General features: G+C 32.3%; 1 protein-coding gene across 1 annotated transcript; it reads right to left on the bottom strand.

Annotated features, from left to right (window-relative positions):
- Positions 1-1,846: 1,846 nt before the first annotated feature.
- LOC132725586 (eukaryotic translation initiation factor 2 subunit 3-like) lies at positions 1,847-16,837 on the bottom strand. The gene is made up of 13 exons (XM_060710724.1): positions 16,680-16,837; positions 13,606-13,669; positions 12,911-12,972; positions 12,305-12,370; positions 11,508-11,629; positions 8,724-8,818; positions 8,189-8,347; positions 7,537-7,671; positions 6,953-7,047; positions 4,901-5,045; positions 3,971-4,140; positions 2,863-3,035; positions 1,847-2,302 (listed from the first exon to the last, which is right to left on the bottom strand). The coding sequence occupies exons 1-13, from the start codon at positions 16,749-16,751 to the stop codon at positions 2,248-2,250; spliced, it is 1,413 nt and encodes a 470-aa protein (XP_060566707.1). The 5' UTR covers positions 16,752-16,837; the 3' UTR covers positions 1,847-2,247.
- Positions 16,838-16,882: the final 45 nt, after the last annotated feature.

Below are 16,882 nucleotides of genomic sequence, written 5' to 3' on the forward strand. Positions count from 1 at the left end.
AATCGATATGGGTCTTCTACCAAATATGGACAATCATCCTATGAAGTTTGAATATTGAGGGCCAAATGGAACTTAAGTTATGCTCCAGAAACTGTTTTCAATTTCTAAGTAATAGTGACTTTGACCTTTGACTTTGTGACCCCAAAATCAATAGGATTCTTTTATTCAATAAGGACAATCATCCTATGAAGTTTGAACAATGTGGGCCAAATGGAACTTAAGTTATGTTCCGTAAACTGTTTTCAGTTTTAAGGTAATAGTGACTTTGACATTTAACCTTGTGACCCCAAAATCAATACGGGTTTTCTATCCAGTATGGACAATAATCCTATGAAGTTTGCGTTCTGTGGGCCAAATGGAACTTAAGTTACGTTCCGGAAACTTTTTTTAGATTTAAGGTAATAGTGACCTTGACTTTTGACCCCAAAATTAATAGGGGTCTTCTACCCAATATGGACAATCATCCTATGAAGTTTGAATATTGTGGGCCAAATGGAACTTAAGTTATGCTCGGGAAACCAAATTGCTAACCGACAGATGGACAGACGGACGGATGGACACCAGGGGGTATAACATAATATGAAATTCTTTCAGGCATATAAAAAAGAAAAGCAAAAGATATTTCATTTATATGGCCAATAAGTTGGCTAAATGAGCCTTTTAAACTTATACATTATATTCAAACAAGCATTGCATCAATATTTGTGTATCTTGCTAGTCCCACAGTAAATACACTTAACACATGATTAATATAAAATTTAAGAATCAGTGTAGTATAATACATGTAGCTTTTAGTTTAAACATTAATATTTATTTGAGCTTGATCATAAACCTTGAAGCTTATTTTGAACCACTATACAGAGTCTACCAGGATTGGTATCATATGAGGATAGAGTAGGTCTCAAATCCCATATCACTAGGTTGAGATGCAGACACCAGGACCAGTAGGTTATTGCTTTTGATCAACAAATTTAAAATACTTTTTCAGAGGTGATTGCAAAGATCCACCAATAGTTGCTTATCATCATAATTATCAAATTTAGTGCACCCAAACAAATTGTTGGATTGTTCCTTAACCATCTTCCTGGCATTCATGTTTGTGAACTTTCTCATTCCATAAATTGGATACAGAAGTCAAGATCTCATTATTATCCTTTATAAATAATGGTGTGATCGGTAAATATTTAATGTACCAATGAAGTAACAAATTGTTCAGATTTTAATGAGCATGTGATGAATCATTTTGTCATTTCACAATAGGGTTTTTATGTACGCAATACTTTTTTGGGAATTCTTTCAAAATAGCTCATCACCTGATACAGTATATGCACTGTAACAGCTTGTTTTAATTCAAAAGTATCAAATGGCATTTTAACATTTCATATCATCTTTCTTAAATTCTACCATATAATGGGTAAAATACATTTTTTTTAGACTAAGCCTTAGTCAAAGGTAATTAAAACAAAATTAATGTGCCAATTTTAAAAGCTGCACAACTCCAGATGCACCAAATTTTGAAAATATTTAAATAAAATTAAACTAAAGTAATATGCAAGATATTCTTTGTTCATCTCAAAACATTTTACTTGAAATTACCATAACTCACATCATCAAGAGGCATGCTGCTTTAAGAGTTTATAATGAACATTTTCATTAACTAGTAGTCATTGTTGTACAACTCCTGGGTTCAGTCCTCGACTAATGCCTTTAAATCAACAAAATAGATCATTTCATATACTGTACATGTGTTTTTCGACATTGTGGCATCAATATCTTTACACTTACCACATTAAACAGGCATGTAGATTTTATTGTATTGGGCTAGGTTAATGAAGAACTCACAATATATTTTTCTTTTTTTATTTGTTTCTGTACAAAATTTCAAGTTCATATGATAAATATTCAAAAGGCAATATAATTCTATGCACTTTCCTTCACGATAAACCAAATATTCTGATAGTTTTAAGTTAAACTCATACGAGAGGTTTGGAAACAGCACTAAAATTATCAAGCAAGCTTGGAATAAATAATTTTGCAGAGAGTATAGAAGTTCATGATAATGTCTCTATGAAAATGTTATAAATAAGCATGTTTATCAGGAACTGCAAAATTGTTATTTATATATTTGAAATAATCAAAGTTTGCTTGGTTGGTATTCAAACGGCAGAAATCTTCACCTCCATCCATGTTTTCTTTTTTTTTTAAATGCCATAGGTGAACAGTTTTTAGGTCTATAGAACACGTTATTTAATCTACAGGTGTCACTTTCACTCCCTGTCTGATCTGTCCCCATCCAATCAATCTGTAAAATAAAACAATGTGATATGCAAGTTTATTTCAATTAAAATCTATTTACTTATTGTGTTTTAAATAATACTGACACTGTAACGATTATATGCAGGCTTTCCAGCTTTACTCTTGTTGACAGAATTTTGGTGCCGCTCACTGTACATCGTTTCAGTCACAAGGAAGCACATAAATAGAACCAACAACCTTCCCTAACTTAGCAAAGTAGCATCTTTATAATTAAAGAATTCCTGGTTACTGATGAGATTTAAACCAGAAAGTTGTATTCAATTCAAAGCCAGCAAAATTAATAACTTTATCATGGTGGTCCTATGTTCTTCCAAATATATACATTTTTTTTTTACAGAATATATAATATAGGGAATTCACAGCTCTTGCCAAAGTTCAAGAAAAAATAAGGAAAAAGTTAAGACAGTCTAAAAAGAATGGCTATGAAATAAAAATATACAAAGGAAATAAAATATTGACCAATAAGGTGCATTTATCAACAGGTTCTATCTAACTATTTAGCTTCAAAAGTTAGTAAAGGAAACCATCTTGTGACAAAATACTCACCTCCAATGTTTCTCTACACGTCTGCTAAGAGCAATTTTTTCGCCTATTTCTGTACACACAGGGTTAGTAAGACCAATCTTGGCTAAATCAGCCTTTACAGCTAGAACACGACCTCCAGTTGAGAGGGAACCAATGTTGACCATTAAAATCTCGTTCTTTGTCAATTTTTGAACCTTGAAAGAAAAAACACATCTTATTTCAGACTCACAGTGTAAAAATTATTATTCTTCTACAAAAATATTTGAAATCAAACCATTACCATCAATCATGTATAACATTTTTTGAAAAACAAATTTTAATATTAACATTTGAAATGGTTAAAAAGCAAATATTTCTGGTAAGTTAAGACAATGACTGCCATTCCAGGTATGCAGCATTTTAAAGACCATGTATATTTTCAAACATTACATGTTATAATACTAAAGTGAGTTTTTACAAGAGAACTACATGTATATTAACTCAAAGGGATACTCAAGCAAATTAATGACAAAAATATTAAAATGAACTTATGTACTCAAATCAAGCTAAAACAACATTTTCTTAAAATACCAGCATAAATTTCTGTTAAATCCTATATATTTTGGGTTTGAAGCATAAAAATATCTACATATGTTGAACAAAATTTAGATGTGGACAGAATCACCGAGTAGTTTTAAAACAAGTCATATGACTTGAAAAAACCCTGGAAGTTTCACTAATAGATATTGTGGATATTGGATAATTAAAACAAGTCTAAGCAATTCATTTGACATGTTCATTAACGTTTCCAGAGTTCACTGTGACAACTTTTGTGAAATTTTAACGCTCTAACCTGACCCATGCCAGTCAAGTTAGAAAACCGGCATTTTATTCTTTATAAGAAGTAAAGTTTTGCTCCTGTGACTGCCTAGAGTATTCATTTTAAGGACATTTACAGAATAATGAATGAAAAATTTAAAACAAAGAAATTTAAATTTTGCATGTGTCTCCCTTTATATCAAGTAACTTAAGTAAAATGAAGTTGAGGTCAGTTATAAAAATTCAGAAAGATACATGTCAATGTCCTTTCATCATGTATTTTAGACAAGCCAAATAAAATGACTTGCATTTCCTTATTATTATATTTTACCTTTGCACCACGTTTATCTCCCTCAGTTTTCACACCAAGTAAACGTCTTAACAAGAAGAATGATATTGTCAATTCTGTGTAGATATCTGGGAGAGCTCCTACAGCACCTAACACCTGACCAACCATTCTGTCAGCTCTACACAATGTCGGATCTATCTTTGTGCCAACACCTGTGACAAAAAAAAAGACAAAACAAACAACTTACTAAAAGTGCCTGACAGATCACATTTTAGTTAACAGACTCACTCCGGAATTAAGACTATTTGGGTTTTTAGTTTAGTAAATTGTTAGTTTGGTTCCTGGAACAAACCAGTACTAGGCAACAAGTGTAGAGTTTCTAGCTCATTGGCTGTGACTTTTTTAGAATGAGTATGAAGTTAACTTATGAAAACTAAGTTGGAAAATTACAAGCTACTTCAGTGCTTTTCCAAATGGAGCCTCAACTCAGAAAACAGTTGATAATACTTATCAAAGGTACACGAAAGTTATAATGATAATTCACTGGTACATCTCTATCTACAGCCCAAAGAATGTTCATGTATTATTGTGAAATACTTTTCTTAAACTGGGCAACAGATACTTTCACAGGATGGCAGTTCAGGTAACAGTTTTCAGAAACCATTTATTTATTTCAAACATTCATCTAACATCTCTAGCTAGGTAGATGGATAAAGATAAGACTTTAAGTGACAATGTCATAAATTATGACTTCCCAGCTTTACTGGCAGAGAAAGATGAAAGGTGTCCCTTCCTGCATTATTTCAGGCACAAGTGGGCACATGTGTAGAACCCCTGACCAACCATTCCAATGTCAAAGTTGTTGTAACAAACTCTGTGGTTATGCTACATCAAATATTGTGATGTGGTTAAGCTACATCAAATAATGTGAAAATGATACTTGAAGAGTCTGTACAACACAGCATCACATACCTATAAGACCTCCCGGTACAGCGTATTGAAGGTCATTCTGCTCAGCAAATAATGAAACTATTCTAGACTTGATAGGTTTACATGTTAATTTGCCTTCCTGATCTTTTGATACCATTCCAGGTCGTACTTCAATCTCCTGACCAACCTACAAGTGTATGAATTTACTTTGAGGTAAATGAATAAGGAGTTCAAAATTTTAAATATAGATTCTTTTGACCTTTGCAATTTAAGTATTAAATGAATAAGACACTAAAGTAAAAACCTTAAATTCAAACAAGAGGGCCATGATGGCCCCGAGGTCGCTCACCTGTATATAGGCCCCCTGAGCCGGGCCAGTTTAAACCCCAGGGCTTTTATTTGAACAAACTTGGAAGACACTCATTAGAAGATGTTTCACAATGTTAAGTTTTTACTATTTTACTACACACATGTAATGAAAAACAATGATCTCACCCTCCCCCCCACCCCTGGCAGGGCCAATTTTCACCCAAGGGCTTTTATTTGAACAAACTTGGTAGACATCCATAAGAAGATATTTCATGCTAGACATCTAAGCTCTAGCTCATCTGGTTTTTTAAAAGAAGATTTTTAAGTTTTTACTACACACATATAGTTAAAAACAATGACACCCCTGGGGCGGGGCCAGTTTTGACCCCAGGGCTTTTATTTGAACAAACTTTGTAGACACTTACTAGAAGATGTTTCATGCTTAATATCTAAACTCTAGCAATTTGTGTTTCTTCAAAGAAGATTATTTAAGTTTTTGCTATACACATATAAGGAAAATCAATGACCCCCCGGGGCGGGGCCAATTTTGACCCCAGGGCTTTTATTTGAACAAACTTGGTATACACCAATTAGAAGATGTTTCATGCTGAATATCTTAGCTCTAGCTCTTTGGGTTCTTTAAAAGAAGATTTTTTAAGTTTTTACTATATGCATATTGGGAAAATCAATGACCCCCTGGGGCGGGGCCAATTTTGACCCCAGGGCTTTTATTTGAACAAACTTGGTAGACACTCATTAGAAGATGTTTCATGCTGAATATCTTAGCTCTAGCTCTTTGGGTTCTTTAAAAGAAGATTTTTTTAAGTTTTTACTATATGCATATAGGGAAAATCAATGACCCCCTGGGGCGGGGCCAATTTTGACCCCAGGGATTTTATTTGAACAAACTTGGTAGACACTCACTAGAAGATGTTTCATGCCAAATATCTAAGCTCTAGCTCTTAGGGTTTTTTAAAAGAAGATATTTAAAGTTTTTTCTTTCGGTTGCCATGGCAACCAGAGTTCTGCATGGAATTAAATTCTTTGAACAATTTTTAAAGGTGACCACCAAAGGAACATTCCTGTGAAGTTTGGATGAAATTGGCTTAGTGGTTTATGAGGAGATGTCATTTAAAGTAAAAGTTTACGGACGGACGGACGGACGCCAGACGAAAAGCGATCACAAAAGCTCACCCTGTCACTTTGTGACAGGTGAGCTAAAAAAATTAAATACTGTGCTAAACAGTGTGATGATAACCTAAGTTTCACTAGAAGGAGTATGCATAATCTGCAATGATCATCATATTAGTTAAATTTCTTCATTAATCTTAAAATAAACACTTTTATAAGACTTATTTCTTTCTTAACTACTTAATTATGTCACCACTTCATTATATGTTGTTGCTGTTTTTTTTTTGTAGTTGTATTTCATTACACACTAGCAATGTCATATGGCTCAGGATATCAACACAAATCCAGGATAAGACAGTTTTGATGAAAAATGTAGAAATTAAATCTGCAAAAATTAATATACCTATTTTCAGTCCCAAAATACAACATTTTGCACCCGCAGAAATAACCAGTTATACAGTATAGCCATTACTTATTTCTTTATATTTCATATTACTTATTTCATTACATGCCTCAACATTCCACTGACCCCACCCCCCCCCAGCAGTATCACTTTATGACTAGTCAAGCTAAAATTCAATATAACAAACTTAGTATTGTATAGGAAAATACATAATTTTAAGGATTTGTGGTGAATACCAGCCAGGTACCTACCTTGAGAACACCTTTGAGAATACTTCCACCAGCCACACCTCCCTTCAGTTCATCTACCTCACATCCAGGCTTGTTAACATCAAATGATCTTATAACTGAAACAAATCATGATAATGTGGATGTATAAAATTGTATTCTGCTGCAAATATTTCAGTCCCGACAAAACCATTCATCATGCTGATGAAAAATATTTATCAATTTATACATAGTTTCCGACTTTTAAAATATATACATACCTACTCTGCATAAGTGGCAACCATTTTCGGAGTCAATATTTTTATATAATATAATTGACAAAACATGAAAAAGTCAATGTAAACAGCAAACTTTGGTGAATTTTCAAATCCTTTTATACATATCAAGATATATATTACTATAGCACCAACATGTAAAATATTTTAATGAGTTTTCTTAAAGATGATATAATCAGGAAAGATTTTTATCTGATGTTAAGCATTTAACATATTGGAAATGGCAGCCAAGGGAGGTAATAAATGTGAAAAGCATCTATTGCTTTTGTTTAACAAAGACAAGGGAGACAATCAAATCACCAAAAATCAGATTAAGAGAAAGATTGTACTTACCAATTAGCCTAGGTTCTGAAGTAAAGTCTCGTACTGGCACAGGGATTTTCTTTGTGACATATTCACAAACTACATCTATATTATATTTCAACTGGGCTGATATAGGTATAACTGGAGCACCTTCTGCTATCGTACCTGAATAAGAAATAGAAATGTTTAAATGTTTTAATGTTAACAGCAATATCAACTTGCTTAAAGTTGCCAAAGTCAAGTCTGCACAACTGTCTGACCAAAACTATTACTGTGGGTTGAAAATTTAAGAATTTCATATTGGAATTCTATAATTTAAAGTGACATTATGCCCATCTAAGGGTACATTGTGAAAAAGAGAAAGTCCAAATAAGTTTACATTTTGAACATTTTGTACTTCAACCTTAACATTTTCCCATATCTAATGTTCAACAATCACCATTATTTACAGTCAATCCTCTGAAATATATTGTCAAATCAGCTCAACTTGGAAATGTAGAAATAAATATAATGTCACTCTAATGAAATAGAATGTACATGAATTATTTTCAAATTTCATAGAAAACAAGACATGTTTTTTAACACAGGTATTAAAGACATATGCACAAAATGGTGTCAAAATGATTATTATAAATTACAGCTACTCGGATTCTGTTCTGATTGATTTTATTGCGTTTATTACCTTTTACAAATGCTAAAATCTGTTCATACTGTTCTTTGGCCTGGCTTTCTTTCACCAGATCTATTTTATTCTGTAGAATTAGGATGTGTTTTAACTTCATAATCTCCACAGCTGCTAAATGTTCTGAGGTTTGGGGTTGTGGACAGGATTCATTTCCAGCTGAAACATAACAATTATTACATTTATTAGATTAATATTAAATTAAATTCATAATTGCCTCATACATAAGTTTTGCGCAAGAAGTCTTAAGTACTAAATATTGGTTTTGTTTTTTATTTCACTTGGGTGAATACACGTTATGTTCTGTTCTTCAGTACATGAGAGTTCAAGTTACACGATCCTGGAATGAAAATGACATGACAAAGGGCTCAATTATCAAACGATGTCCTCGATTATTTTTACAACACATTCAGAGCAATGAAATCAAATGTTCTTTTTTATAACTGACCCTGTAAAAATGTCTTTATCCCAAGCCCATGAAACTTTTATTTACTAAAATAATTCAAGGGAAGTTAAAACAAGATAAAATACTCACCTATCAACAACAAAGCGGCATCCATGACAGCCGCTCCGTTCAACATGGTGGCCATAAGAATGTCGTGACCTGGACAATCCACAAATGAAACATGTCTGCAAAGAATATATAATTTAATTATCATTACACATACTTTCAGTTTTAAAGACAGGAACAGCAAGATCTGATTTTGGCTTCCTTGTCCATTTCATCTGCAGCATTTCTTCTCTTGTCAGTATGATAATAATTAAGTAAATTATGGGAAAATTTCACTTTTCCATACAAGCTGTGGGACAACCTGGGCAATACGGACAATTGATTTTGCCACCCCTGAAAGACATGAGTGATTTTGGTCTAACAGATATTTTAATTGCTTGTCCCAACCTTTTATCAGCTCTCAACAGAAGCACTGAATGTCACAATAAAGCTCATCTGTTAAGAGCAACACCTCAAAAATTAAATTCAAGAGTGTGATGGTCTTATCGCTGTTATGCACTTTACTTCTCATTGAGATGAATCATAATTTCGGCATCACAAATTTCACAGCAGTCCCTATATCAAAGCCCTAACCAGTCTGCCGACAGGTATAAAATTTGCCATATATTTTCATATTAATCTATGGAAATTCTTCTGTGAGCATGCTACATTGAAGTTTGTCTCTGAGTTAGATAGCCAAGACATATTGTCTCTGAGTTAGATATAAGAGAAATGTTAAAGTTCATATTTATTGTAATGGCAAAAATTCATTGCCATATACAGTAAAAACTGTTTACAGTGATCTTCGGTAGGAGAAAAGAAAAAAGATCATTATAGACAGGGAGTCACTGTGGACAGTCTCTACATAATTTGGATATTTGAACATATCATACCAATATTTTGTTGAAAAGCAGGATAGTACCATGCTTAGGGTTTAATTATATTTTTTATTGATATTAAACATACCAAATATCATTTATAAAAAACAGGACAGTATTAAAATTGCATGTATAATTGGTTAAGATTATAAACTTCACCATTACATTAGTATTTAAAAGATACATATTGATTAAAAATGTAATTTATATTGATTAATCTGTGTGTAAAAAAATGTTTAATTTCAATTTTACTAATGAGATGTTAGAGACATTTAATTTTGTATAATCAGCCTGTTTACTTTACGGAGTTCAATGTATTTAATAAAACATTAGACACAAATCTTCACATAATTTCTACAGATAAGTGCTCCGAAAAAAATATTTCGAACATAACCACACCTTTAAGACGTTGGGCATTGTTTATCTTTACTCGCCAAAACACTGCAGCAATTATGTATATGCAGGTGTCTTTAATCACTCAATCGGCGAAAATTGTTTGAATCTGTCGCCATTTTGTGTAATTGTCAACAAACAGCCACAGTGTATTAGCGTGTCGCCCATTGGTCAATGCAAACTGCCGTAGATATAACGCGCGTTCTGATTCGTCAATCGCATGAATACATAATGAGAAAGATATACATTGTGAACTCTTGCCTTGCGGTGTGTATTAGACTTTGTTGATGTTGACACGCCTTCTTAACTAGTGGATTAACGGTAATTAGTTGTAATTGAGAGGTAAACAAATTGTAAACAGACCTAGCGGCGTAAATAAGTATAACAGATCATTAAAACAAGAGCTGTCGGCAGGACAGCAACGCTCGACTATTCTTAGTGCTTGATAGTAAAAAAATGCTTGATACAGTTACCTCCTCCTGTTTACAGGTTGGGGTAATGATGGTGAACAAGTGTGCAAAAATTTCAAAGCCATATGTCAATGGACTTTGAAAATATTTGAACTATTACAAAAACTTTAACGTAAATTCTAAGTCGAAAAAGGGGCTTAATTCTGTCAAAATGCTTGATAGAGTTACCTCCTACCGTTTACAGATTGGGGTCATGATGGTGAACAAGTGTGCAAAGTTTCAAAGCCATATGTGAATGGACTTTGAAAATATTTGAACTATTACAAAAACTTTAACGTAAATTCTAAGTCGAAAAAGGGGCATAATTCTGTCAAAATGCTTGATAGAGTTACCTCCTCCTGTCTACAGGTTGGGGTCATGATGGTGAACAAGTGTGCAAAGTTTCAAAGCCATATGTCAATGGACTTTGAAAATATTTGAACTATTACAAAAACTTTAACGTAAATTCTAAGTCGAAAAAGGGGCATAATTCTGTCAAAATGCTTGATAGAGTTACCTCCTCCTGTCTACAGGTTGGGGTCATGATGGTGAACAAGTGTGCAAAGTTTCAAAGCCATATGTCAATGGACTTTGAAAATATTTGAACTATTACAAAAACTTTAACATAAGTGGTTACGCCGACGCCGACGCTCGGGTGACTGCAATAGCTCTACTTATTCTTATCGAATAGTTGAGCTAAAAATCGGGCCACTTCAAAATCTCTTTGAAGTTTGTTTTTAGGCGGAGTCGCTAATCCGAAGGCGACTTCCTCGCCCTAGTCGCCCTGCTCCCCTTGCAAAAGTCGCTTTTCACGGCGCAAATACCGTAACGGGTGACTAAATCATGGTCGTTGTACGGACTAGACAGGGAGTGGCTACTTACAGACCATTTATATAGTAAATACTGTTCGGCGCACCTAACTATGGTCACTAAAGACAGAACATCGCTATATACAGGGGGTCACTAAGACAGTCTTTACTGTATGAGATATTGAAACATTGATTAAAATATATAAATTTATTTATCTATTTATAGTGTTGGCAAATTTTCAACCAAAATGGTCCATAAGCAATGATTCTGATCAAACAAACACAGTCTTGTTAATTTACCTAAGAAGTTGAAATCTGCCCGAGCAGCCTGATCTGTCACATGGAAATGAATCTTCTTTAGAGCTAGAACACGATCTGTAGCAACCTGGACGTGGACAGTTATCATTGTCACACTTATATATCTACAAGAAAAATATATCATAACATTTGTTACAATATGAAAATATGTTATTAAAACATAGGAAAATTATTTGAAATAAACAGATCTCATGCCACAATCTAACATAAATGATGTTTACACCTCACAAGATACATGTGTATTTTTAAATATAACTTATAAATATCCTTTTTAAATTTATTACTGAAATATATGTAATTCCAAATGGAATTCCAAAACAAACTAACATTTAAGAAACTCGAGTTACTATATTTTCATAACTTCATTTGGGGCAGTTATATACAATTCCTCAACAAATTCTTTTTTTTTTTATTCATCTACATGTATATTGTACTAGTGTGAATTCTATCTTTATTTTTGTTCACTAATTATTGCTTCCCCACAGCCTCTTGACGAAGTAAAGTATACAAGATGGCATGACAACAGCCATCATTATAAATCCAAGGAAATTAGTACAAAGTATAACTCAACTGTTGTTTCCAGAATATAACAATCAAGCAGAAAATTAGACAAAATGGTAAAATTTCTTTTTATTTTGACAATATCTAACATTTTATTTGTTCTATAGTAAACATTTCCCATTGAAAAGATGTAACATCCCTAGGGGCATTAATTAGATATGGTATATTTTTATGTATATTTATATACATTATGTTTATATGTCACTTGTATGACTTACCTTTGCATTTGCATAACCCAGTTTGATAGTAATATTTCTAACTTTCTCATTTTTGAATCTGACAGTCTGAAAACAAGCAAAGAAGCAGTGTTACTATACATGAAATATGTGGTACAGGAAAGAACTAGTTGGCCAAAGCCTTGCATGAATATGACGTCTTATGATATTACAATGGTAATACTAATTGAAAAACTTAACTTGTTAAATTATAATTTTCCCCCAGAAAACATGCAAACACTGAATAAAAGTTTACTATTAAATGACTACATTGCATATTATTTTTGTCTTTTTTATCCTATAATTTTATCTATTTATTTGGATTTGCTGAGTTTTCAGTAAAACCTACATGGCAAATGTCATATGGCAAGTATAAGGGCTTAGTGGTGGAGGAAGACCTTAGATGCCCATACAACTTTCAAGCCTTACTGGTGGAGGAAGACCTCAGATGGCCATTCATGCACTATTTCATACATGACTTGGCCCCCATGTAGAACCACCAACCTTCAGTTAGCTTAACTTGTAAATGTTTCGAAAGCATTTATTCATGTACATTCAATGACAGTAAAATAATTAGATTTCACAGAAAATCACTTAACATTTACATACCTGAACTCCAGATATAGCTTTGACTAAAGTAGATTTTCCATGAGCCACATGCCCAATTGTACCTGAAATACATAGTTTATAAAAATCTATTGTTTTTGCTAACTGTCAGTACAGCAAAATGAGATATTTTTCTTACTATATTATAACAACGAATCATCATTAAACTTCTTAACAATTACTGGTCAATGTGTGCCTACAAGAAACAACTTTTGCAAAATGTATTAAGTTGGCAAATGGCAATTATTTTTTTGTAAGTATTAACTTTTTTATACTATTTATATGTAACTTTTAAGGCAATGCATCCTTGCAGTAATTAATTTGATCCTAACATGAAGCTAATGTCTCTTAAAAAATATATGCAATGTGGTGGGTTTTGAAACTATAGTATTTTGCAGGTTAAAACTACACCGAAGAAAAAAATTAGTAATACATCAAGTTTAATCTCCTGCTGTAATCTTGATGTTTCCTTCTTGAACATAACACATCAACTAATGGATGCCATGAGTACCAATAGATATCGAAATCCAATCATATATTAAGCAGAGCTTATGAAGATCCCCCTCCTTCCCCTAAAACGCCAGCATACAAATAAACTAGGCAAACCTATAGTCTGCAATATTTTTCTTAAACTGAATATGATATATAAAAGAAATGATCACAATAGCTAGATCTTGGAATTTATATTAAGATTTTACCAATATTTATTGTTGCCTGTCTGCTGATGACATCTGGTGTGAGTGGAGTTAGATCTTCAACTTTCTGAAACATATTACGAAAATCAATTACTATATACTCACATGTTTAAAGTTCAATGAAATGGCATTCTTCTATACCTATTACAGTGTTACTCTTTAAACTTCTTTTGAATAGTTACTGGCATGCAGGTAGTTCTCGTACAAAATTTGTACTTACTTAAAAACTATTTTTAAAAAACTATTTTTAATATACTCACTCGCCAAAAAATTGATTGTTATACATCAATATTTGGCTTGTTACACAAATAATGGAAATCTCAGAATGTTCTAAATATTGAATAACCGCTAGTTGCTCGGCCTGATATGGGGTATCAAAATTACCCATTGTTTTGTTTGAAGAGCTTTGAGAAGTAAATTTCAGTTAGTTGAAGATGGCCAGTATATTGGAATAAGAAGTAGTTCCCTATATGATATATCCTCAAGGTACTTTATACCGGGAGGTACTTTGTATCGGGAATGTCCAGATATTACAAACAATACTTACATAAAAAATTTCTTTTGTATACAAGTGTTTTTCACATTAATTTCAGACAAAATATAGCATTTTTTGGAGAAAATTCAAAGTTTTAATAACCCTATTCACTTAAAGTTAAATGTGTTTTACTTATAAAAACCAGTAATTTTGCTAACGATTTGGACCCAACATGATATTTGAATGTGTGTGCAAATGCTTATCAAATTGTTACCCTTTTACTGTGTGATAACTAGGGGTGTAACAATACAGCAAAAACCGTATTGCAATATATTGCCATTTTGCTGAAGCGTATTGCAATATATTGCAATACGTATTGTCGTGTATATGTTTTGATGTAAAGATGGAGTAACATTTATATATTATTATTATATGTATATATTTTTAGTAGAAACTTAATAAAAATGTAAGGAATAAATAGAAAGTAGTGTCACACAATTTGATAAACAAAACTAGTCGCGTGTGACCTTTCACATATGGGCCGCTTATGTAAATTATGCTGCCGCTTATTGACTTTTAAGTGTACTAGTTGTCGGATACTTTTATCTTACGTTGGCGCCAACAAAATTTGCCAATTAAAGATTTTATGTGAAATTTGTACAAAATTAGAAGGCAATTAATTGAAAATGATGATTTTTATAAAATACCGGTTTTCCAAAAATCGTACCGCGGTTCGAAATTTATTTTTTCATATTGCAATATATCGGTATACCAGTAAACCGTTACACCCTTAGTGATAACTGATAAATATTGAATAGAACTATAGTATCATTAACAGTAATGGACCATTTACATATGTTTTTAACTTTTTATTGATTGCTTAAAAGTCATTCCTGGTATTAAGTACTAAAAAACAAAAATGGCTGCCACTCATATAAGGTTATCAACAGAACTATCTTTTTAATGTATAGTTAAAATTTCTTTGGATGATTGTTATTTTCATCAAAAAATGGTACACTCTACAGAAAATAACTATTTTATCCTAGATTTTTTCTGTATTATATGATGATTATCCTAATAAGGCTTACACTCCCGGTAGATAGTACGGCTTACAGACACTTCACCCCCAAGACACTTCACCCTAGGCCCTTTTTTGCAGACACTTCACCCCTCAGACAGTTCACCCCTCATTTTAAGAAATTTGATTGAGACACTTCACCCCTCATTTTTTTTAATTTTGTGTTAAACAATTATTTATGTAGATTATGTTAAATACATTCAATAGTGATTGTGTATGTTTATTGTTTTAAGCCATTGTCTAATAAATTTTGAGTTGATTTAATTCTTGAAGTTTTGGTACTTAATTAAGTTTGATTTCAATTTGATCCTTACCATATAATAATCATTGAGTTACGTTCACTTGGTGATGGTTTGTGCTTTAACCTTGTGCTTAATTTACATAACTGGTGCTATTTATTTGTTTAATAAATGACATTATGAATGATCTTTGTATTAAATGCAGGATAATTGTGTCTGATAATGATGATAAATAATTTATATTTATATTTACTATATTTTACAAAGCAACTGATTCATTCATTCATTCATATTCATTTATATTCATTTTATTTATTTATTTATTTATTTATTTATTTATTTATTTAATTTATTTATTAAGAATGAATTTAATTTTCATACAATTATACCATTTTAATTCAATTATCTGATCAATTGTGAGATAACCGTTGAATAAACAACTTATCAACATGTTGAATAAACAAGGTGACATGCAATTAACACTTAATGGATGAAAGTGCTGTGATATATCATTTGGCAATACAACCAATTAACCTAAATCAGCTTTAAACTTAGTAAAAATAAAGGTAATATGCAAAATTTTTAATCAAATAATACTAAAAATAATAAATATAAACATATATAAGCATTTTGTTGTTGACCAACTTGTTTTATTTACTTTATAGAACAAAATTGGATGAGGGGTGAAGTGTCTTACTGATTTTGGGGGGTGAAGTGTCTTAAGGGGTGAAGTGTCTTCAAAATTTGAGGGGTGAAGTGTCTGGGGGGTGAGGTGTCTTGCTACCGATAGTACAACCAGGATACATGTAATTATACAATGTTAAGATAAGATTACCTCCAACTGTTAACCCAATGCATTCACATGCTATGAAGTTCTTATATGCATGATATTCGACTCATTAAAGCTTAAGTACACACCAGTAACATAGGTTAAGTTGGTAAGAAAATTCATCAATCATTCAATAGGATACCTGCAGAAACACTATTGATTTGATAAAAGGTATGAAAGAAAACTCATGAAAAGTAGCTAGTGATGTTTGCGATATATATTGAGAATATAACAGCAAAATATAAATTGGCTATATCCTTGATTAGATTCAGAGGTCTTAAACATATGAGAATTGATAGAAGTTGGAATTGCCCATATGTTAACAGTACCCCACCCACTCATTCTTCCATAAACCGGCACACGAATTGTTCATAATCAATATGCAAATAATAATGAAGAGAAGGAAATCTTTTTTTTAAATAAATGTTTTATGTAAAAAGTATCATTTGAACAAACCAAAGTTGAAAGATCTTGTTTTGATAAGTGGGGTTGGAGGTTTCTCTGTGTCTGGTCTGATTCTGCCGTCATGTTGCTTTCTGATGCAAGGCTCTGAATCCAGCTTTCAGTGTTTATCACTGCAATTAGCGTTGAAATTTTTGGGAACCACTCAATTTCCCACAATTCAATATCCAAAATATTATCCAATCAGATTTCAATAC

The sequence above is a fragment of the Ruditapes philippinarum genome, unplaced genomic scaffold, assembly GCF_026571515.1.
Source record: "Ruditapes philippinarum isolate M1 unplaced genomic scaffold, ASM2657151v2 ctg425_1_1_1_1, whole genome shotgun sequence".
Lineage (NCBI taxonomy): Eukaryota > Metazoa > Mollusca > Bivalvia > Venerida > Veneridae > Ruditapes > Ruditapes philippinarum.

What these genes read in the sequence shown, in the direction of transcription:
- LOC132725586 (XM_060710724.1), bottom strand. Translation starts at nt 16,751, where the DNA reads ATGACGGCAGAATCAGACCAGACACAGAGAAACCTCCAACCCCACTTA. An exon ending in TGCCGCTTTGTTGTTGATAG is followed by an intron (nt 8,348 to 8,723) that starts GTGAGTATTTTA and finishes GTTATGTTTCAG; the next exon opens with CTGGAAATGAATCCTGTCCA. An exon ending in CGTGTAGAGAAACATTGGAG is followed by an intron (nt 2,303 to 2,862) that starts GTGAGTATTTTG and finishes TTTATTTTACAG; the next exon opens with ATTGATTGGATGGGGACAGA.